This window comes from Cryptomeria japonica, chromosome 6, assembly GCF_030272615.1.
Source record: "Cryptomeria japonica chromosome 6, Sugi_1.0, whole genome shotgun sequence".
In the NCBI taxonomy this organism is placed as follows: Eukaryota; Viridiplantae; Streptophyta; class Pinopsida; order Cupressales; family Cupressaceae; genus Cryptomeria; species Cryptomeria japonica.
In genome coordinates this window covers 510,646,791-510,671,338 of record NC_081410.1, presented here as the reverse complement: position 1 = coordinate 510,671,338, position 24,548 = coordinate 510,646,791, and the positions used below count along the sequence as shown (strand labels likewise).

At 37.2% G+C, this 24,548-nt stretch overlaps 1 protein-coding gene across 2 annotated transcripts in view; it reads left to right on the top strand.

The window, feature by feature from the left end:
• The window catches only part of LOC131052770 (uncharacterized), a 112,263-nt gene that overhangs the window by 40,357 nt on the left and 47,358 nt on the right, over positions 1 to 24,548 (top strand). For both annotated transcript variants that reach the window (XM_057987374.2, XM_057987373.2), the window contains exons 6-7: positions 78 to 3,758; positions 11,152 to 11,376. In XM_057987374.2, the coding sequence (XP_057843357.2) occupies positions 78 to 3,758; positions 11,152 to 11,376 (3,906 nt within the window). The remainder of the gene's footprint in view (positions 1 to 77; positions 3,759 to 11,151; positions 11,377 to 24,548) is intronic.

Genomic DNA, 24,548 nt, shown 5'->3' with positions numbered 1-24,548 from the left:
TATCTGCTCTTATTCATACAGTTTATTCTAAGTTCAAAGTTAGATGCTTATGTTGACTAGTGGTATATCCTTGACAGGCTAATTCAAGGCCATTATCTTTCACAATTGTGACTACTTTGCTTGGGAAAGTCAATCAATTATATGAATCTGATCATGGTTCAGAAGATTTTCTTTGTGAATGGAGTCCATTGAGAAGTTTGCTTCTTTTTGCCCAAGGTATATCATCCGAAGAGAAAATGAGATTCAGCTTGGAATCAATTAACCACTTCTGGAGCAAAGGCAATCCTACTATTCAACAATCTCTTTCCCAAGTGCTGTCACTTGTAGAAAATACAGATTTTGAGTTCGTATTTGGTGCAGCAACTGCATTTGCATCCTCCATAGTATCTGCAATGCCAGAGGAAATAGTGGAAAACTTTCCTTCCCTTGTTACATTCTGCCATAAAGTTTTTGGAAAGGATTATTATGTCTTGCTGGCTTTGTTATGTGCACACAGAGATCTTTTTGGTAGAATTGCTGAGGCCTGGGATGATTATTTCTCATTGGGTCTGAAGCTTGCTGGAAATTTTTTTCTGACAAATAGATATAATATTAATCTTCAAGTACAACAAGTTGATAAGCAAGATTTTTCTGTGAATGATGGTTTCGAATTTTACCAAATGATACATGAAAGTACAGAGAAGCAGTTGCTGTCTGTTTCCATGGGTGATGCATGTTCTAACGATCCAGCTACTGTTGCTTTTGCTTCGTTTATCAAATCTATACCGTTTTCTGCTTTGTTTATGTTAAGTGCAAATAGTTATCAATCAAGGCTTTTGAGCTGCATGCCCATGAAAGCCATTCTGGAGGCAAAATTATCTGAAGTTTCTTGCGATTATATTAACATGCTACAGTTGATTTTGCATTGGATTCTACAGATAGAATCATCATGGAGTGAAGGGGCAGACTCAAAAGTGCAACTAGAAACTTGCTTTTGTCTCTTAAGGAATCTTCTAATTCATACTATAGAGGGGTTCTGGAGTGATCATTGCACAGATAGACTTGATGTTGGTTTGGATACGATCTCTATTGAAGAAATAATTCATACAGTTCTAGATCATCCTGTAATAAACATGTTTATGCATAAATGGATGTGCCATTCTGTTTCAAAGAATACTCAAGGCTTAGAAAATTGTGATACAGAGCATGTGAAATTGCATTGCAATCAATGGCAGAGAAAAACTGATCAGACAAGTTGGAAGATATTTTTGGGTCTATGTCAGGAGAATGTTCATGTAATTGATAATGGCATACTCAATATATTGATGACCCTGATGGAGTTTGTATCTTCTCAGTGTAAAATCAATCGAGGTCAAGCTTTAAATCAGTGGGACTCCTTTTGCAAAGCTATTGTAGCGTCTTCCAAACCTCTAATTTTGCAGTCATTTGCAGTTTTTAAAATTGAAATCGCTAAAAGTATGAAAGGAATTTCTTATGAAATATCTCCGTTACCTTCATTCTATGTGCTTTCTGTTTTAAGTCCATTTGTATCCCCTTTCAGTTTACTTGAATTAGTGCATTGGATGTTTTCTAATGACATCTATGAGCATATGGAAAATGCAACCTCTGTTCCACGCCCAAATATTTCTTATTTGGATATTGGACTGTATTTTGGGACTGTAGCTTTTGAAATGTTCCATGCTTATTTGAATCAGGCTAAGGGAGATGCTTGCATTCAGAAGTTCTTTTGGGATTTGGATGGTCAAAATCTTGATGCAAATTTAGTTCGAGAAGTGTATGTAAAAATTATTGAAGTAGCCATCAAACAGAATTCCAAAACTTCAGAACTTTGTCTGCTTGCAGCTATGAAAGCATTGCATGTAGAAATGGGAGCAGTTATCCCCCCCTGCATTTTACCAATCGGAATATTTCTGGCCCACCTGAGTGTCTTTACACCTACAGAATTGGTCAAATATTGCATATATAATACAAACCGGGTGAAAGCAGAGATATTACTTCTTTTGACACAGATAAGTAATCTGCATTTGACTATTTATGGTGAACTGATTGGGGCCAATATGACTATTGATTGTCCAGCTATACATTTAATCCACGTAAAGAATGACCTTATAATTGATGAGAAATATCTGGAAGAAAACACTGATTTTAAATTATCAGAAAATGATCTTCTTGTACTTCTGCCTGTTACACTAAGGTACATTTCTTCAAATTCAAGGAGAACAGGAGCTTCATTTTTACAGTCATCGAAGATGATCACAGTTAATTATTTTGATATTCTCTGGAAAGTATTCATGAAGTGGGATAAGTATACATGCTCTAAAGAATTTGACATTTTAGAGTATGATGAAGAGAGATATATGATAACGGAAGATTTTATCTGTTATTTCCAAGGCACTTTGCTTGGGCAAGCAATCCAAATGTTGAAGGCTTTTCCTAGTTTAGAAAAATTACGCAAGAAAAGGAGGAAACTTTTTACTTGCATTGTTTCAAATATCCGTTGTCTTCTGGATTGCTTTAACAATGATGTAAATGCTTTTTCTTTCAAAGAGATGTTAAATGTAGCGAACAGAGTAATTGCTAAAGTCAGCTTGGCAAGGTGGTTATTGTTCCCAAAATCTGCTTGTTTGAATGTGCATCCAGAAAGGAATTCTGAAGAACAGCCACAAAATGGTGTATCCAAATGTGGTCCAGGTAAAATGACAGAGTCTGATATTCTTGAGTGGAAAATGGAAACATCTGAGTATGCCAGGTTTATCAACTGTTTGATTGGCTCTCTAAATGCAATCTTTCAACTTTCTTCCATCCAGTCTCAAACATTTGGTGTTATGGAAAGCAGGAACCGAGCCAACTTGTTGAACTTTGTGGAGAAGACAATACTAAATAACTTGGTTGATGTGTCCAAAGAAATAGGCATTCAATCTGTTAAAATTCAGTATCTTCCTTCGCTGAAAGCTTTCACTAAATTGATTTTTCTCCATAGGTTTGAGAATTGCATGGCATTGAACACATTACGTTGTCTTTTTCTTCTTCTATCAGTAAAGGGACACGACTCTGATATTGTTGTTCAATTTGTAGAAGATGCCTTAACATTTCTTATGGCACATTCTCAGTTTATACCCACCATGCTTTCAACAAGCTTTGAATCTTCACAATCTCATGGTCAGTCAGATAAAGGAACAATGTTCAGGTCTTTAACTGGTATATTAAACTTGCTTGCATTTTCAAGTCCGGGCCAACATGGGGCTCTTAACAGTGAGAATATGACCATTTATCCCAGTGTTCCCAGTAGGGGAACAATAAAAATATCAACTAGTAACGGAGAAGACTTATATTTTGAAGAGAAGAAGAAGTTAGAAATTGTTAAGCTGTTGAGGATGTTGTATCTTCTCAGGGTTCAGCTTGGTTCTTTGAGTGGATCAGGGGAAACATTTATGAATGCAAAAAAATTAGTTTCTTTGTTATTAGCAGGTTATGGTGCTACAATAAGTGACTGTGACCTGGAAATTTACAGCCTTTTGCATGAAATTGAATGTTTCAATTTGAAAAATTTCTGTGGCTTGTCTGAAATGGATTACCTTTGGGGTGAAGCTGCATTGAAAACGGCAGAAGAACGCAAGAGCGGCTTTAGGGATAATCTTTTAATAGACCCAAAGGTTTGTGGTGAAACTATCCTGTACTTTCCATTTAACCGAAGTGCATGGGATGGACCCTTAGATCTATCCGAATTTGCAGAGAGGAGCTTCAAGAATATAACTCTTGTAAGTAATGCTGTAGATTGGTAAATAAGCTTGTACTTTTAACTAGCATCTCACATTAGAGCCTAGAGGCATATTTGTTCTTTTCTTAAAAAGGAGTTGCATAAATTCGATTCTCAGTTTTAAAATTGGATGTGGCTACTGCATGAAGAAATGACAATGAGATGCTGGATTGTGTGGAGTTTCTTTTCTGCTCCTGATTTTCCCATTTCAAAAGTCATAATCCATTTTAAAATTTGTTGCTCATTGTATTTTGCCTTTCATCTGACAGAACACCCCACAATTTAGGAGGAATATATTGAAACATATTCTTTAGCAACTTAATATGTGAGATTAAAGCTAAGTACAATGTAGGCTGAAATGGAAAATATAGATCTTATTTATCTATTATTACTTATGCTTTCCTGACTTGCTCGTTTGTCCAAATATATAGAGTTGGATTTAGATGAATTTTAATTTTTAATTTTAGTTTCACATTGCTGAAAATGAACCAAAATTGCATAATATATATGCCCAACATGCAAGTCCTCAAAGAGTCAGAAACCATGTAAAGACAGTCCAAGTCTCACACAGGGAGTCAGAATCAAGAATAAACAGGCCCCAAGTAGGCAGCTTCAGAATAAACTTATAGATTACAATATTTTATAACAGTATTCATGTAGGACTGTAAGCTAGGACAAAGTACCTGAAAAATGAATATATACAGCAGAACAATGAGAGCCAATTAGCCTTTAGTATTCTTGTAGATGAATTAAACAGTAAATCAGCATGTTATTCAAGTAAACCTCTCATCCAGGAGAGATAAGCAGAGGTAGCACAATCAGCCAAGGAAGTGTCAGCCTCCTTATCAAACAAAGCATTCCCCCAGTTTGTTATACTCCACTATGCCCTAAACCCAGATTTGGGGTTTATGATTAAAAATTAATCCAACTATAGTTTTAAATCTAGGGTCTTTGAAACTAAATGCAGTCTGAGCAAGTAAATCATCCACAAATATTGAAAAACGTTAACCCTACTCCAAAGTGATTGAATAATTAGATCAGATTGAATTAACTATTCCACAAATGCAAAAAACCAACAGGTCTGTGAATCTCAGATCATGCAAGCTGGAGCAGATAGAACACCAGGAAATTAAAGAAATATGCTACCAGCAGTAAACAGTTCGTATAAAGATTGTTACAAAATGTGTGACATCTAATTTGCAATAAATATAATCTTGCCTTTGTTGTAGGCAGATTTGAACACTTGGAAATATCCTCCAAAGTTACCCTCAGGGTTTTTCTATAGACTCTCCTGGTGCTGGCTACTGGATTAGACCATTGGATTGCCCCCAAGTTGACTTCACACCCTCTGCAGTAGGTGTTGTTGGAGTTGGAATACTGCGGCAGATCAAGCACTCTGATTCACCTATTTTGCCTCCAGATCACACTGTTGTTGGGCGCTGGGTGGCTTGAGATGAATCCGCCACACTTAAGCTTCATCAAATCATCAATCCATGGCCTGCTATGGCCGATACTTATACATAGACTGGATGTGTAACTTTGTGTTTCAGGTATGGCACCCAGTAAACAATTTACAAATTCACCCTACAAGACAAACAGTATTTCAGAGCATGCAACTCCCTAAGACCTAAGGAAATCGCTCACAAATAAAAAAGGTAGGGTTTTGTCTACCTCTTCCACAAGTCATTGGTGTTTTTGTCTCAGTGAACAGCAGAAGCTGTTGAGACATGGACCAGCTAGGACTCGAACCTAGGACCTTCCATACGCCGCTGGAGTGCTCTACCACTGAGTTACTGGCCCCTCTTGGACCAGTCCATCGTCGGTCCGGGTGTGGCTTATTTCCAACACCAACACCCCCCCTTAAGCCACACCTCTTATGTGCTTGGAGTCCTAGCTTGTCCATGTCTCAACATGGTATCAGAGCCAGGTCCAGGCTAGGAGCCCCAAGCACACGAGAGGTGTGGCTTAAGGGGGGGTGTTGGTGTTGGAAATAAGCCACACCCGGACCGACGATGGACTGGTCCAAGAGGGGCCAGTAGCTCAGTGGTAGAGCACTCCAGCAGCGTATGGAAGGTCCTAGGTTCGAGTCCTAGCTGGTCCATGTCTCAACAGAAGCCATGCACAAATTTTATTGTTATCCTGCATGGTTGAAGCTAGGTGCCAAAACTAGTTAAATACCAATGTTCCATGGAGTTTCCCAACAGGGGGATGTGGGGACGGATGGGTTTCGGTGACCAAGGGCCTCAGTTTGGGGATAGCGTTGACTGGGTGGCGCAAATACATTTAGTACTTGAAAAACTAGTTACAAAAATATGTGTAAGGAATATTTATAATAACTGTAAATGAAACTTTGCCACACTTTGTAAAGTTTATGCTAATAAACATTAAAAACATGAAAATGATTGCATTGAAAATTTGAAATTTGAACATTAACAATGTTGGGCAGAGTTTTGGAACTTTGGGAGCAAAGAGCAATCCAAGAATAAGTATAAGAAATGCAAATGAAACTTTGGCATACCAAGTGAAGTTCAGAGTTTTAAATATTAAAAACATTGAAATGATTCATAAACAATAAGAACGGTGGGTGGAGGTTTGGGGTCAAGGGGCAGTGCCCCTTGCGGGGGGTCTTGATTGTGGCTTTGACTATAAATATGCAGATATTTGCAAAAAGGGATATGTATTATGTAGATTTTTATGATCATGATTCATCATTGGCCTATTACTTGCTTAGACTTATAGTTTGATGGGGGTTTGGGGGTAGTACCCCTCGTGGGGGTCTAGAGGTGAGAGAGAGAGAGAGAGATGTAAAGAGATAGGTCTAGATCTTGGGGAAGAGGGAAGAGAGAGGGGATAGAGGAAGAGTGATAGGGAGAGAGAGATAGGTTTACTTGCTTAGACTTATAGTTTGATGGGGGTTTGGGGGTAGTACCCCTCGTGGGGGTCTAGAGGTGAGAGAGAGAGAGAGATGTAAAGAGATAGGTCTAGATCTTGGGGAAGAGGGAAGAGAGAGGGGATAGAGGAAGAGTGATAGGGAGAGAGAGATAGGTTTACTTGCTTAGACTTATAGTTTGATGGGGGTTTGGGGGTAGTACCCCTCGTGGGGGTCTAGAGGTGAGAGAGAGAGAGAGAGATAGATGTAAAGAGATAGGTCTAGATCTTGGGGAAGAGGGAAGAGAGAGGGGATAGAGGAAGAGTGATAGGGAGAGAGACAGGTCTAGAGTTTGAGGGAGATATAGAGAGTGAGATAGAGAGAGCTATAGAATGCTGATAGGAGCTTGCTGATTACTGAAATTTGACTAAGTTTGAAAATTTATAAATCTTCGAAAACCTAGAATTTGCATTATAACTCCTAGAGATCTGAAACTAGTCTCAAACATCCTGCCAATATATACATGAAATATAACTTAAAGTAGTCACATTTCAATATGTCTTTTTCCTTTGACATATTGAAATGTGACTACTTAAATGTTATATTTCATGTATATATTGTGATGAAGAGAATGAGACTGACTAGAAGACAGGGATGCCATTTTCACAAAAATTTTACCATGTTTTGCTTAAAAACTGAGATTTTAAGTGGAGGCTTTGGGAGACTCCTAGGTGTCCCTGGGATGGCCAGGGGACTCTTGGGAGTCCTTGGGATGTCTCGCCATCTTGGCAGTGTCCAGGGAGTTTGGCAGGGGAATGTCCCCACCCCGTCCTAGAAACGGGGGGGGGAAGGGGAGCGGGGGAGGGGATGCGTCCCCGTGAAACATTGTTAAATACTGATCTGCAAATAAGTCCCTAGGACTGAAACAGCTCACCCAGAAATTTAAATTAATTTAATACTTAATATATTATTATAGCATTTAGGAGCACTTTTATAATGAAAGGAATCCCCCACCCACACACATTCCTACCCACCTTTAGACGAAGGGCACTTGACACAGTTTCATCTCCTTATCTTCAAACTTTTCTAAATATTCCTCAGTTTGGTACAAATTAGCTGTCAGAACTCATTCAAGCACTTCAGGGTCAGCAACTTCAACAGGACTGGAAGATTAGAACACTTTTATCCAGCAGTGGTAGACACTCCATTGTTACCCACTGACTTTTGACTAGAGTCAACAACAGTAGCAGTCATATACTCTTTATAGACAGTTATGGATCCTTGGACAAGAAACTTTTGAACTTAAGTCTTTGGCAGTTTTAGCATCAATGGTACGTGCAAAAGAACAGAAGAGATACTAACCTCACAGCTGAAGTCCTTATGTGACCTCTTTATACCCTGGAATAACTCAATATTCTTTGCACAAAAAGCATAGGACCTCAGTAGATGCAATGAATGACATTTTTCTATAAAAAACATTTAACTTCTTATTAGATTGAATGGAACCAAACAAAATGTCAGACCACAATTAAAAACACATTCCTCACCATTTTTGGCAAAAAATTACAGTCATAAATACATTAGAATAGGCTTCTTCCACATTGTACAACAAACAGGTATTCATAGACACATCATAAGAGGAAAAAGAATAACCTACAGCAAGCTTCGGTAAAAGAAGCAGCCATACAAAACAGGCCTTCCTAGGTTCTATAGTGGAAGACCAGATCAAACCTAATCTGACTTGCCACTTTATAGCTGAGTCATCAAGCCCCCTTAAACAATTCAAAAACATAGGAACCTTCGGAGAAAGAATTTTTGTCATAAAGAATAGCATTACTAATCACCAGAAGGGAGGATGCTCACCCCACTTCACATTACTCTTAACTCTCAGTATTGTAGGAGGCACAGGCTGATCGAATCTATGAAAGGCTTTGAAAAGCATAACATATGTTCTTCTATGAGAATTAGGGAGCACTGTTATATCCCCAAATAGGGATATAGAGAAAAAAATAACAATATCTCAAAAAATATGGAACAAAAAATTTTGAATTTTTATTTGCAAATAAGATATCCTTCAACAAACTCTAATTTAGACTCGGATTATTGATCTGATTTTCTGCTAATTCAAAGAAATTTCTGAATATTTCTGAGTATAAAAAAGTTACAGAAAAACACTACATCTGCCCAGAATTTTCAGAAATGACATACTGATTTTTTCTTATTTTCCTAAGATGAATAGATCAGCAGTATGCAGATTTAGGTTCAAATAACTTAGAAATGTCTTAAAACCCTTGCTGCTCTTGCCAAAACCCCCAGAAAGCCATTGCCAGGTCTGTCTCACTTGTCCTTTCTGCTGTTAGCTTCAATGATACTCAGAAACATGCCTAAATATTGTTGTAGATTGTCCAAATCTGATCCTGATACTCTGAATCTCACCTTCCAAGTGGCCTCCAAACCTGATAAGGAAATGCAGCTCTGAAAATGGTGTGCTCGGGCATCACAGACTAGAGCCTTCCACCGAAACAAACTCTTTTGAGTAGGGCGATCCGATATGTCTTTCTGAAACCAGGGATACTCAAGGGTTTCAAAAATTGCAGAAGCAATAGAGAAAAGACTGATAACATAATGAACTCCAAAAGAACTCTAAAATGTTCTATAATGCAAATGACTTCCAAAAAAATGATTTAACCTCAACAATTGATCCATTACCAACACAATCCAATGCTCCAAATAAAATCCTTAAAAATGAGCTAATAGGTTCCTTGAAATCCCACACCCCCTTGACTTTTTGGCGTATGCTTAATTAAATCACTTAAAGTACATGTCTCTTAAGTCATTAAACTTAAAAAGGAGTAAAAATTTAAGTATTTAGGCTAAGAGTCACTTAAGTTGCATAAAAAGACGTGCCCACAACTTAAAATCACCCGAGTTCACTTAATTTGCATAAAAAGATGTGCCCACAACTTAAGAATAGAATAGAATATAAGTCAAAGAATCTTAACACTTATCTAATAATGCTCTAAGTCCTTTTCCTCTTGGATAATCCAAGGAAAGGACAACCAATGCACTGTTAAGGCTCATGGCTTGAGTTGGGGACATCATAAGCACATACTTAATTCTTTAATTCACGCTAAGAGAGAAGCAAGCCCTGATTCACTATATCATCAAAGGTCTAAAAATCCCCCTAAAGAACTACCATCTATCAAAATAGCCCCAAATAAGTTCCAAGAGTTTATCATTACAGGAGAGATTTCATAATGGAGATCTAAATCCTTGACAAGTGATGGCTCTACTAGAAAATAATTCATAACCAGACAAAAGCTGCTAAATAGATTCCCATATTTTCCAAATACCTCCAAACACTGGAGACCTACCTAACACCATAGGAAAAGGACCGAACAGCAAATCAAGTGGTTGAAGGCCTTCCTAATTTTTCTTTTTCTGAGGAACTGCCCAGAAATATTTTATCCAATCAGAATTTTTAATGCTTCCTTTTCTCAAGAGCCCTTAGAATTCATTTAATAGTCAACACAGTATCCTGAAGCTTTGAATTCTTAAGCCCCAATCCATTGTATCTGTGAGGAAGACATCACCATTGCCAAGCTACAGCATGCGTTTTCTTATTTCCCTTCCCATTAGACCATAGGAAGTCTCTGACTAGTCTGTGTACTTTTCCAATAAGTTAAAAACAAAACAGCCAAGCAGAAGCATACAAGATTTTATAAGAAGACAAAACTTTATAACTTGAAATCTGCCTGTCAGAGACAACAGATGACTTCTGCGATTTAGTCACTTTTTTTTTTATCAATTTTCTCAAACACCCACTGCCACGTCACTAAGAGAGGGGAAGAGAGCAAAAGGACTACTTAAATAGCTGATCATTTTCCAAGGACCATCCCACACCCACCCAATTTCTCTAAATCAGTCAGGGAGGGTCTCCACCTGACTCAAGACTTGAGACTCTAAACAAGAGATCCTTGAACCAGAGGCAGAGCAGTAAAGCCCAAGTCTAAAAGAAAAATGAGAAAGATTGTATTTATCCAACTGACAAAGCGGAGTGATATCATTGGCAAACTGCAGATCAATCAGTTGAGGAAGTCTTAATTCTTTAATGAGGGGGCCAATTGCAGAATCTCTTTAACAACTAATGCAAGGCTTCAGCAGCCAGCACAAGTAAGTATGGGTCCAAAGGGCATCGTTGGCTAATGGACATTGTAGAACAATGGAATCAGACTGGAAACCATTGAAGTCCACTTGAGCAGAAGCATCTCTTAACATGATAAGGACCATTCTGCAAAATTTCTCCTGAAATCACAAAGCCCTCAGAACATAATAGGGGGCCATTCTATGTGATCACAAACCTTCTCAGATTCAAGCAAAGCCTACAAACATTGTATCCTAAGTTCTTAAATGTTTGTTTTTGTAAATGTGGAACAGTTTTAATGTTTGGATACAAGTGCTTCTCTTTTATTTTTTGATTATATGAATTTTCTGTATGTGTGACAACATGTTCAATGTTTTACAGGAAACTGAAGAAAGGCCATCTTTGAATAGTTCATGCATTGTTTGTTATGATCCGGCTTTCATTTTGGAATTCTCATTACATGCATTGGCAGTCAAATACATTGATCCTATGGATTTTTCTCGCTTGGGGCTACTTGGTTTAGCATTTGCTAGCTTATCGTCTCCCAATGAAAGTATGCGCAAGCTTGCTTATGCTGTGCTTGGAAGATACACTCAAAATCTGGAGGTAAGACTTTTTTGTCTCATCTATATATCATCTCTACAGGCTTCATTTCTGGATAGAGTTTATCAAATTTACAAGACATCAGGATTCCCTGGGTGTTGAATGGTAATACTGTGTACAGTGTGGATAGAATGCTTGTCGATGCTAGATGAACACCTTCTCATGCAGGATATTTCCTTCATGACTTGGGAATTCTGTTCTCAACTGACACAGGAAACTTTGGCAAAGTTTTGCAGTTGAATTTTAGCATCCACTTTTAATTTATTTTTAGAGTAATTTTTTAAAATTTGCTCTGTTGCTGGTCAATTTTTCCATATTTTTCGAACATAGTCAAATCAATTCAAACTTAACATTTTGCTGAATTTGTACTCACTGTCTAGTGGGTCAAAGTATGTGTGGTTATAGACTTTCTGCATTAAAATTGGCCAAATTTGACATGGTCTATATTTCTGCAAACATTATTACCAAGGGATTAGAACCCTCATATTGAACTTGAACACAGGATTAAAGACCTTAGGATGTGTTGCTTAGTGGATTTCATGGAAAATCAGGAAGGACAAAGCAACTCTAGTAGTAAGTTAACTGGTTTATGTTTGTTCAATAGGGGCTGCAGAAGGAGATATAGTATTGTGATATTCATATCTTAAATATTAAAACGTTAATGTTCAATTAGTTAAATAAAATTATAATTAAAGGATATCTAAATATTAGTCTAACTGATGTCAAGACATTGCAAGCCTAAAATCTATCCGGAACCCAATGAAAAGAGAAATTGTGTCATGTCCCCTTTTTTAGAAAAAGATTTTTAGAAACATTTTAGCCTATTATTTTTAATATCTTTAGGCGATTGGGGTGTTGTAAGAAAATAATTTAATAATATAACTTAAGTTGTCAAAAAAAGTAATTTTAAGTTATATTCGTAAAAAGACAACTTATGTTCTGGATGGCTTGCTGCTATAATTAATTTCAGTTATTTTCAATTTTTAGTAGTCTTTAATCTTCAAGGCTCACTGCTAGGAAAATACTATGCCATTTCTAGATTTTGTATCATTTGCTATATTGAGTTGTGTAGCTTGCTACCCTTCACTGTATTCTCTCACCTTGCCCACATTGGGGTCTTGGTTATCAAAAGCTGTTAAGGTTCTATGCTTGTCCATTGTGAAATTCCAAAAGTAGAAGAAATTTAGTTCGAGACATTTCAGTGGTATTATAGCAAATGATTTTGCTAGCTTGTTGGGAAGCTAGCTTATTGATGCAATTCACACCACATGCATATGCTAGCATAGTAAACAGAAAAATAAGTCATTTCAAGAATCCATGTTAGAAATGTTACCAAATTTGCAGAACATGAATAATTAGATGAATTTATTTTTTGAGCTGGGGAAACAAAAGGACAAAAGAGTATAACAACGAAGATCGTTAGTAAATGTCCGATCTTTTCTTGTCAAGGTTCTTACAAAAAGAAGTATACAAGAAGAGCCCAAGGTTTAAGGATTATTTAGTGGAGCTGTTTTCTTTTAGTTTAAAAGCTTTAAATTCATTTAAAGGCACAGAAGAAAAGATCTTATTAGTGGGCATGGTTAAAAGAGCAGTGTAATAGAAATGAGTGCAAGCTTATTACCTTTTGAGAACATGATAAAAGGTAACGTATTTATGAATCCTATGTTACTTATGAAGAATACCTGGAGATATTCCAAGAAATCATAGATAGAAGACTAAAGAAGAAGGAAGAGAAAGAAGAATCAAAGCTGCAAGAAATTGCCAGGGAGCCAAGACCAAAAGAACCAGTCTTAAAAGAGCAGTGCAATAGAAATGAGTGCAAGCTTATTACCTTTTGAGAAAAAGTCACGTATTTATGAATCCTATGTTACTTATGAAGAATACCTGGATATATTCCAAGAAATCATAGATAGAAGACTAAAGAAGAAGGAAGAGAAAGAAGAACCAAAGCTGCAAGAAATTGCCAAGGAGCCAAGACCAAAAGAATCAGTCTTGAAGGAAGAAGAATCATGAGAAGCTGCTAAGAGGCAAGAGTCCAAGAAAGCATTCTTATTGAAAGAAAAAAAAGGCTAGAACTAGAATTTTCAGTGCCTTTGAACAAATTCCATTCTAAGACATGTCCTCCCAACCAATAGAAGAATAGTTCTATTGCAAGAAAGAAAGATGATAGCAGAAATGGACTTGGAAGAGGAAAACTTTGCTTCTCATGTGAAGAATTATGGGAAGCAAACCACAGATATCAAAGTAAAGAGGAGATGATATTAGAAGAAGAGATGAAAGGTTGATGAAGAACCAAAAAGAATGTAAATGGATACATTTGAGCCACAAGCTGAAGAAGAAGATGTTTATTTGACTTCCAACAAGTGTGTATGCCAGCAGACTGGTGATAAAGTCAAGGAGGAACTTGTAGAGAATGAGCCAAAGGATGACGAACAATCAAAAGCTGCAATAAATTCAGATGAAGCAGACCAAGGAGGAACCCACCATAAAAGTAGAAGGCAAGAATCCTTTGTTAGAAGATTTTTTTAAAAAACATATGCCAACAAAGTGTGCATCTTTATGAAATCGAGGAGGAATAAATATCATCTATTGAAAGTACAAATGAAAAAGATGTCCCTATTCAAGAAGTAAATTCAAAAGATTGTGTCAGATAAGATTGACTTTCTGAATATTTGTGAGAATGAAAGTAAGAAAAATATATCGGGAAACTCCATACTTTTGAGTTTCCAGAATAGTGGTGTTGATGCAAATCTAGTAGAAGCATCAACAAAGGAAGAAAAGCACTTGGACTAGCCCGTTGATTTTAGTTCAGAATATAAAAGGAATGTTCTAATCTATAAAACTTATCATATTGATTCTATTGAGAGGCATGTACTAGAGAAGAATGTTGTCTTTGAGTTCACAAATAATTTCAAATAATAGATAATTGTAAGCAATTTGACTATCTCCAAGATTGTAGTTTAGACTTTAGAGCATGAAAGTATTGATTCTAGTAGAAGCTGGATATCATTTCAAGATAATGGTAAGCAATTTGACTATCTCGAGGATTGTAGTTTAGACCAAAGAAGCATTAATCGTTTGGGGAATTAATCGACAAACCAAAAGTATAAGATTTTTTGAAAAAATCGGGGAAAAAACGGATATTCCGATATACAAAAAAATGTAAAATTTTTTAAGTACAACAGTCAAAAACTATTTTTTTTTGTATTTAAGGGCATTTCCATAGTATAGAGATATTATAAGCAAATAAAAATAATAAATATATACATTTTTATAACCTAAGAACAAGAATTAAAAAAGTGTAATTATAATATAGTTATTCTATATACAATTTAACAAATTAATAATATAATAAGAAATAATAAATATAATTTACAAGATTATATATTATATAATATTAATATGTTAATTTGAATTAATAATATATTAATAATTAGTTATTATATTATAAATAAATATAATATAGTTATCTTATATACAATTTAATAAATTAATAATATAATAAGAAATAATAAATATAAATTACAAGATTATATATTATATAATATTAATATGTTAATTTGAATTAACAATATATAAATAATTAGTTATTATACTATAAATATAATCTATTCTGAACATATATAATAATCATATATTATTAAACATTTTATTTATTATAAATTAAATTATAAAATATATAATATTAAACTATTAATCTATTACAATGTATATTTAAAATTTTAAACATTATAAATTAAATTATGTATATTATAATAATTATATTAATAAATTAAAATTATTTATTCTAATTAACAAATAATTTTTTTAAAACCTTAAACTATTAAAAAATAAATTATTTGAAACAATTAAATCGTATGTTAAAATCAGTTAAATAAATAAAAAATACTATTGCTGGAAGACATTATAAATAAATAAAAAAAAAACTATTACTGCTGGAAAAATAACTTGAATTTTTCCTTCACTTTGATTTTGCATTATCTCTTATCGCACTTGTTTTCAGTTCGGACCATAGAGAGTATGTGGCGCTTTCATCCACAAAGAAGTCACAATCACCCTTTCCTCAGCTTCTAAGGTGGAGCCAAGCAGAACATGCGAGTGCCCTATGGGCCAACTTTCGTTTTCACGACAAATAGCAGATTAACAGCAAATTTGTGCATTTCCCGAGCATTTTAGGGTTTTTGCGGGCTGTTTAGGGATGTCTGATATGTTTGCGGTTTTTTTCCAGATTTATTAGAACCCTTACCCTACCTGAAATTGACCTATTTTCGCAGGTTGCGTTGGTATTTATGTCAGTTTTTTTGCCAGCAGATTTTTTCGATTTTTAGTCGCAATTAATCGGCCAAAATCGTTGACTATCAGTCAATGACTTCTCGCGATTTATATGGGGAAAAAATTGGCAAACTTGGCGATCCACGATTATTCGCGATTAATCGCGACTCAATGCCGATTATTGCTTCTTTGGTTTAGACCAAGAAAGTATTGATTCTAGCAGAAGTTGAATATAATTGCAAAATTTTTGTTATCATGGAAAGAATCATGAGAATGAAAAGATGGTGAAGAACACAACTTGTGACAAAGGCATATAGATTCTTCACTCAAGGTTGTCTACTCACAAGAATATGGGATCTAGGTGATTGTTTGAGACACCTAATTCTGAAATTTGAAGTGGAGCAAGTAATGTGTTCTCATAGGAGGCAGCATTTGGTTAGTTCATTACTTGTCCTCGGTGCCATTATTTCAATTACTCAAAGAATTCACTGTGCATTTGATTTCATTTGAACTCACAAGAACGTGGCAGAGGATAGTTTAGATAAAGTAGTTGATGAATGAATATTTGATGCTTGTGAAGCAGTGGATTCAAGAGTAGTGTGTAGTGTAGTCTCTCATGGTAGAGAATCAAAGTCTTATGATTTAGAATCTTCTTGGGCTGGCAAAATTTATTGGAGCATATTCGATCGTAGCAACATCCATTCGAGAAGCATTAGTTGATGGGAAGTTTGCAACATTAGAAAATTATTAATTAATCAGCTAGGCTATGCAGATTACTATCTGTTGACATGTATTTTGTACACTGTCAAACACAGAATATAATACCCAAGGGTACCTTATCCTCTCTTGAATAAAGCCTCTGATTGTTGAAGATGTCGCGAAAAAGGATCAATCAGGATGACTCCAAGGTTCTTCGTTGTAGGATCTCTACGTGTGGATAAGCACCAGTGGTCATTGTAAATGTTGTTTCATCAAGGGGCCTTACGTTTTCAAACTGCAAGAACAAAATTTTCCTAAAACTAACAAGTTCTCAAAAAGATCAAAAGATAGGGTCTGCAAGAGATGAATTCTAATCTAATCCTAGAATGACTCAATGTAGGCTAGACTTGGTAAGATTCTACCAATTTCTGTATTGCCAAGCAATTACAACTCTATTGGAATTGATGCGATCTTCTAAGGTGATTAGTGATTTTTCAAACCATCAAGAAGCATAGACACTACCATGAAGGTACATATCAATAGTTCAATAATGATTGAAGGTTCAAGCAATATGGATATCTCCAGTTGACCACACAAGGCGTTCTTACAATCAGTAAGAAGCTAGTGGTTTGGAACGTGAATCTCACCAAAGATCAAGCCCAACACTTAGTCCTTCAAACTTAAATACTACTTCGACTGAGAATGATTCAAGAAAGTAAACAACCATGAAAGTAGCGACAAGAATTGCAATAAAACACCATAACTTCAATATTTTATTGATCTCAAAGCCAAAATAGACAACAATTGCTTGAAATTCTTTCTTCAATGCTCAATCTTGCTACAAAATAACTTTCTTTTCTCCAAAAGCTCTAATCTTCTAACTATCCAATCTCTTATATCTACTTTCTAATCACAAAATGAAAATGAGTGAGGGTATATATAGCAGCCTCAATTACAATGAACGGCCCAGATCAAAAGAAGATCAACGACTGAGATTCTGACACCTAAACCCTAATTAGGGTTTGTTACAAAAAGTTCCCTTTTTAGTTGAACATTATTAAATGCATAGCCAAATATTTAATTGGCACAAAAATCTAGGAAACATAGACCAATGATAATTAAGGTGCCACATCATCTACAACAACCTCTCTTCTAGAACCTTATTCCCTTTCCAATGCTCTTTCTTAGCATATGCAATGAATCTGGACACAATTCCTTCAATCTCAGCAATAGGAATCTCGGGAAGATTCCTCATTCGTTCCTCCAAGTGGATAACCTGATCAAAGGCCTTGAGAAGAGCTGCATCCCATCTAGGTTCGAGTTCTTTGATCTTCTCAATCAGGAGCATAGTAGCGAACATTAGATCCCGTTGCTCATCTGTGATGACATTCTCATCTTTGCAAAAGATGACCTTGACTCTTTCTTCCAACTCTTGAAGGTCCACATCTGTCTCAACTTCGATCCTCCTGCCAAGAATGGTACATAACACCTCAAACACCTTGTCCTGAATTGGATGGATGACGCCCTCAACTTGATTGCATTTGGTGCTGATTTCCTCGAAAAGAACTTCCTTCATCTGAAGTAGAGTTGACCACTGAAGTAAATTATGAGCTCCTCCATCCATTATCTTTTCTTGTGCTAGGATCTTCCTTGGTGTTTGCCTGATTACTTGCAGAACAGGAATGATAACATCTCTAGTGTGGGCGAAAGCTGCTACTATTATCATTAGGTTGTGGATGATCTCAAGGACCTGGATAGCTCGATGGATTGTCTGCATCATTCTTGTTGCAAATTCAACGACAACTGTGTGGGATTTGTCAATCCAAGAGCTCATAAGCAGAACCAAGCTCTTGACTCTCTCCGCCTCGCCAACTGATTCAAGGGGAAGTGCTTGCACAGGAGACACTGCTGGATCCTGACGTCCCAAGGGCTGATTGAGATGACTAAAGTAGCCTCTCCAAGCACCTCTCTCTCTCTCAAGCTTTCTATTCTTTTCCATTTCTTCCTTAAGCTTGTCTTTAAGTACTTCAAATGAATCGGTTGCCTCATCCAGTGCCTGCTCAGCAGTGAGTGGACCAAGTTCAAATGTCTTTACATCATATTCTTCTGCGAGAATTTCACCTTCATACTTGTCCACTACTGGTGTAGCTATCTGCAACTTCCTGGACCCTGTCTCATCTGTGATCATCTTGGACATCTTCGTGGCCTTCTTCTTCTCCGTTACTTCTTGAGAATTTCCTACAAGGCTCTCTAAGTCAATTACATTATCTTCATCCTCAATCACAATCACCCTTGTGAGTCTCTCCTTCAACCAATCTGGAATGGCGGATCTCATCTCTCTAACTTGTATTTCTTTAAGCAATGGTTTGTCTTCTCGGAGAGGAGATGTCACATCATCATCATTCTTGTCTTCATGTAGCTCATTGACTTGGGGAGATCGACTTGATGAATGCTGAGGTGCCTTCCCTTTTTCAGGTTTATCATTCTGTACTATTGACTCCATAGATTCATCCACCTCAGGCATCGTCATCTCTTGTCCTTCAACTTGACTTGTCCTTTTCTCATGTCGAGAAGATGTACCTGATGAGCGATCTCGATTGGCCTTTAGCTTCTTCTTGGAGGGTTCCCTTTTCTCAGGTCTTTCCTTCCTCTTCGCGCCTCTAGGATGAGAATTGTCTTCACTTGCGCTTGCTCCTCCTTCTTCTGGTCTTTCCTCCAAAGTATAAGTCATTGGCACGTTCTGTTCTCTTAACTTTTGATGTTGTACATCCACCCATCTGCGAGTACATGACAAAACTAGAGCCATCAAAGCTCTCAAGTCTGTAATCTTAGGCTCGTTCCAATCTATCTTCACTGCTTTGTCCTCTCTGTCATAGGATGACTGGAGATGTCTGCCACTGTCTTGAGCTTGATCGGCCACTCTGTAGACTTTACATTTCCTGATAAAATCTAAAGGTAATCAGGAATGCATATTTCTTTTCACTTCTAAATCATTTGAGAGATTCATCCAAAAGTCTTCTACCTGAAATTCGTGCTTGTACTTCCTACCATATGTCTCTTCTATATACCCATAAGGATCAAAATTCTCCCTCAAGGCAAAGAATGTGAATGAATAGGAGGCCAACTCCCTCTCCGCATCATCCAAGGCTAGAGCATTAGGACATACCTCAACTAAATTCCCCAATATGATGGGCACGGGAATTCCATTTCTATGCCTGTGTCTGAATGCCTTCGCATAGTCTGCCAACTGCCTAGTCACCTCGAGTAGCACTATCCTGTCTGTCGGATACCTCGGCAACATGTAGGGAGGTGAAGGACACCCATGGACTCTGACATATGTAAACTTTGGAAACTGGATGAACCAAGCACCATACCTCTTTACAAGCTCTTGTGCATCTAGAGATAGTCGATTGTGAATCCCGCCTTGCAATATCCTAGTGATGTTCATCGTGAAGGTATCATTGACTAACTTGTAGTCACTCCCAGGTGGATGATGCAAATGAACATAAGAATCACAAACTCTGACTTCTCCGGGTCCTCTTCCGATCACTCCTCTGTGAGGTAGTCCTGCATATTCGAAACTCCTGATCAAGGCATATATGACGTATGAGCTCATGTGAAATGACTTGGTAGGCTTTAGTCTTCTCAACTGTACGTCCAAGCAATGGCTAATAATTCTAGCCCAATGAATCGTTCCTTTTCCTTGAACTATCACTTGGATGAAGTAGAACATCCACTTATCAAAATAGAAGGCTTGAGGAGCCTGTGTAACTCGATTGAGCAAAGTTATCAAATCTCTGTATTCCTCCTGAAAGTCGATCCTATGTGGTGTGTTGGGAATCTTGCTCAGGCGAGGACGACTTTTGGGTAACCAATTCTTATTGATGATGCTCAAGCAAGTGTCTGGATCATCTTCATACATGGACCTGGCTCCTTCTAGGCTTTTGTAAATCATATCTTTATGCTCTGGAAGATGGAGAGCTTCACTTATAGCCTCCTCTGAAAGGTAAGCCAAAGTGTTCCCTTCCTTGGACACGATTGATCTTGATTGTGGGTCATAATGGCGAGCACATTCGATCATCAGCTCATGGCACTGGACTGCTGGAGGGAAATTGGCCGCCTTGATGATGCCACTTTCAATTATTCTTTTTGCGACAGGTGATGGCTTTCCAATGTAAGGGACCTCTCGAAACTTCTTCACACTGAAGTTTCCCAAGTTGGTATCTCCAATGTTGCTCCACTTGGACACGATCTTGGTCTCCAATTCTTCATTCCTCTGATCTTCCTTCATGAGAGCTGGACGACTAGTGGATGCTCCTGCCTTTGGAGTCGCCATCTTGACACCTACACAACATTTCATAATGAGTAATATATTTAAGATAGTAGCAAGGAAGATAAAAGATACTGATTAGGAAACTTCATGATAAATCTTGAGTTATCATTTCCTAATTAGTTTACATCAAACTTAGAATTTTCAAAACAAAGTGCAAAATTCAAATCTTCAATAATGGTGTCAAGGATGATCTCGCCATACCTCTCCTTGAGAATTAACTCTAAAAAATGATGCAAAAATAAGGAGAATTCGCTAGGCAAAATGTAGATCGAAGTCCCTCCTTTAGTAAAATGTGCCTCCTTTAGTCCTCACAAGCATCAACTCCACCACCTTAAGCCTCCAATACTTAGGATAATTCGCTCCAAATAGACTAGCTTTCGCACCTTCTTCTTGATCTCCAAAATCGTACTTGAAGTAATGAATGAATGATTGATTAAATTGCTCAAAACACCCCTATTATATAGGGCGCTCACCACTTCACCTCCCCATAGGCCGATTTGGCAAAATAGGCCAAAAAATAAATAAATTTGCAAAAAAAAAGGGGCCGACTTAATAAAATAGATAAAAATAATACCTCAAAGCGCTCCATTTTAATTTTAATTTCACAAAAATTAATTTTAAATGCCTTAATAATAAAAAAATTCGATTTTTGAGGCTCAAAATTAATTTATTAAATGCCAATTTAATTAATTTTTTCAAATATTTTGAAATTGGCAATTTTGGCATTTCATGCGATTTGGAGGATATCCACGTTGGGATATGGCAAAAAATAATGAATTCCAATGACTTCGCTTTGGTCCCTTGGAGAGGGACAGGAGTGCTTTTCTCAATCTAGGCCTTGCATTCCTCATTTTTATGTTCAAAACTTCATCTAGGCATTTTAAAATGGCATTTTGTTTGGAGTCTTGAGTTTTAATTCACTTGATCTTTAGAAGGAACGTGCCTTAGGACATTTTTCGCCCTGGACCCTTGGAGAGGGACAGGAGCGCTTTTCTCATTTTTGGTCTTAATCCTTCACCTTTATTGGTCAATTCTCGCTGTGGGGTAAGCAATGATCTCTTTCACTTGTTCCATGCATGCTTAACTCGTTTTTGCAAGGCAAAATAAGCTCTCCCAAGATTTTCGCCCTGGTCCTCTAGTGAAGGACAGGAGCGCTTTTTCATTTTTAGGCTAGGATTCTCAAATTTTGAAGTCAAATCTTTGTTCACCATGCTTTAGAAGATCCTTCCCATCTCGCACAACTTTGCCTTAGCATAATCTCGGAGGGAATTTGTTGATTTTATAAAAATCGCCCTGGTCCTTCAGTTTGGGACAGGAGCACTTTTGAGTCCTTGTGCAAATTCTTGATCACATTAATCTTCAAATTACCCTCAAGGCGTAGAACATCATTCCCCACTCCCTCTTGAGTCCTGGAAACAAAAATAGCATTTCAAAATGTAAGGTAAATGGGCATATTTGGAAATTTCGCCCTGGTCCCTTGGAGAGGGACAGGAGCACTTTTGCAAATTGTCGTCAAAATTTGCAACTCTTGCATCTCAATTCCACCTCGAAGCATTTTAAACATCATTTCAAACTTGCGCCTTGGCCTAGATTTGTCCAAAATTGGAGAGGAGAGCTAGATAACATGTTTTTCGCCCTGGTCCCTTGGAGAGGGATAGGAGCACTTTTGCAATTTCAAGCCTATCCGTCCTTTGCTAGCTTTCCAAATTATCTTCAACGGGCTAATCATGTCCTCTTCCATTCATTTCAATCACAAACTTGCCTTGGCTTTGCAAGAAATTTACACCTTTTAGAAAATCGCTCTGGACCCTTGGAGAGGGACAGGAGCACTTTTTTACATCTTGGTGTATTTCTTTGTTCTTTAAACCCCTCAATTGCGTCTAAGGCATAAAACATCATTCGTCCTTCCCGTCCAAGTCAAGTTTTGCCATAACATATCAAACAAAGAGGAGAAACTTGAAAAAGCGCCATGGTCCTTCAGTGAGGGACAGGAGCGCTTTTTGCCATTTGGGTTGATTTCCTCCTTTGTGGACCACTTAAATTATATTCAATGGATAAATCATGTTTCCTTGGTCTCTTCAAATCATAAAATTGTCTTGATCTTGCAGAGATAGTGCAATTTTGAAAATCAAGCTCCGGTCCTTCAGTGAGGGACAGGAGCACTTTTGACCTTCTAGGCAAAAACTCCATCATTTCATTGTCTTCGATCAAGTCTGGATGCTTTATCATGTTCATTTTGTCCTTCACCATGCCTTTGATGTTTCAATTTGACCAAACAAGGCCAGGAATGACTCAAATAAGCCTTTTCGCCCTGGTCCTTCAGTGAGGGACAGGAGCACTTTTCCACTTTATCCTACAAAATTCATCATTTTTGTGCCTTCAAAAATCTTCAAAATATCAAGTCACGTCCAATTCTCTTTCCTGGAGACCCTGCACAAAACAAAATAGAAAAGTCAGTGACAAAAATGCATAAAATAACATTTTCGCCCTGGTCCCTTGGAGAGGGACAGGAGCGCTTTTGTCCTTTCTAGCTAAAATATTCAAAATTTAGGTCTCCAATCATTTCACAAGGTAGAGTTAGGTCATCTTCAAGGCCAGGAATCAGTTAGCGAGCCCTCGCAAAACAAGAAATTGTACATAGAATAAATTTCGCCCTGGGCCTCCAGTGAAGGACAGGGGCGATTTCTCTGTTTCAGGCATCATCTTGCCTCCAAAATTTGATCAAATTTACCTAGGCAAGAATACACAATTTCATCTTCAAAATGCTAACACCTAGACAAAATTTGGATTTTACCTCAAAAAACCCTGACTAGACCCAACCTGAGACCTATCTGACCTCCTGACAGACTTACCTTATCGACTCAATCTCAATCCTCGGGAGGACGCTTAATAACTTTCAAAATTTGACTAGACTTAGCTTGAAAAATATTCAAAAGAAACCCCTAAAGCTTAGCCCTAGCCCAGACAGACCACTCACTCACTCAAAATCCTAAAAGCAGAGAGAAGAACAGGCAAAACAAAAGCAAAAAAAGAGGGGGTCCCCATTCTAATGGGGCGATGTGTGAAATGGTCACAACACTATCACAGAATGTTCTTGAAGATCATGTAGCACCTACAAGCAATTTTTGTTCTATCTATGGAGATGCTTCCAAAGATATTTTTATATGGTTGCAATCAAGAGCAAGCAAAGAACAATCATCTTGTAGAGATTAAGTAGAGGTCAGAAGAGTTGCATAAATTGAAGAAACAATTAGTTGTAATAGAAAATAAAAAGGTGCAATTTCTAACAAAAATCTCATTGAAGAGCTAACTCTGGCCCCCAAAAATCATGTAAATGCTTTCCAGGTTGTGGTAGGACACCTCAGAAGGTACCCAACATGAGGAGGAATGAACATGCATGGCAACAAGACTTTGGAGCATTTTGGAATTTACCTGGCAGCAAAAGCAGCTTGTTGATCCACAATTTTAAATTTCTTATCAATTCTGTCAATCAGATACTGCCAAAGCATAGGTAGATAAGCTTGAGAGACAAAGAGAATCCTTGGGAGATTTGAAAATATTCCATTGTCAATCCATTTCTAGCAAAAAGCTCGAAAGACAAAGAGAACCCTTAAGAGATTTGGAAATTTTCACATTGTCAATCCATTTCCACCAAAAGGTATGAAGCCAATTGGCTGGAGTGATAGGTTATCTGTAAAATTGGATTTTACTCCACTGAAGACTAGTATCAGCAGCAAATAAAAAATTGCCAAGACATATAAAATGTTTTCTTGATGTTGTCTTCATACTCAAGAAGGGTGAGAAAAGAGTTGTTAGCCAAATGACCATTGTCAAGCTGGTGGGAATCATTGCTTGGGATTATAATTCCTTT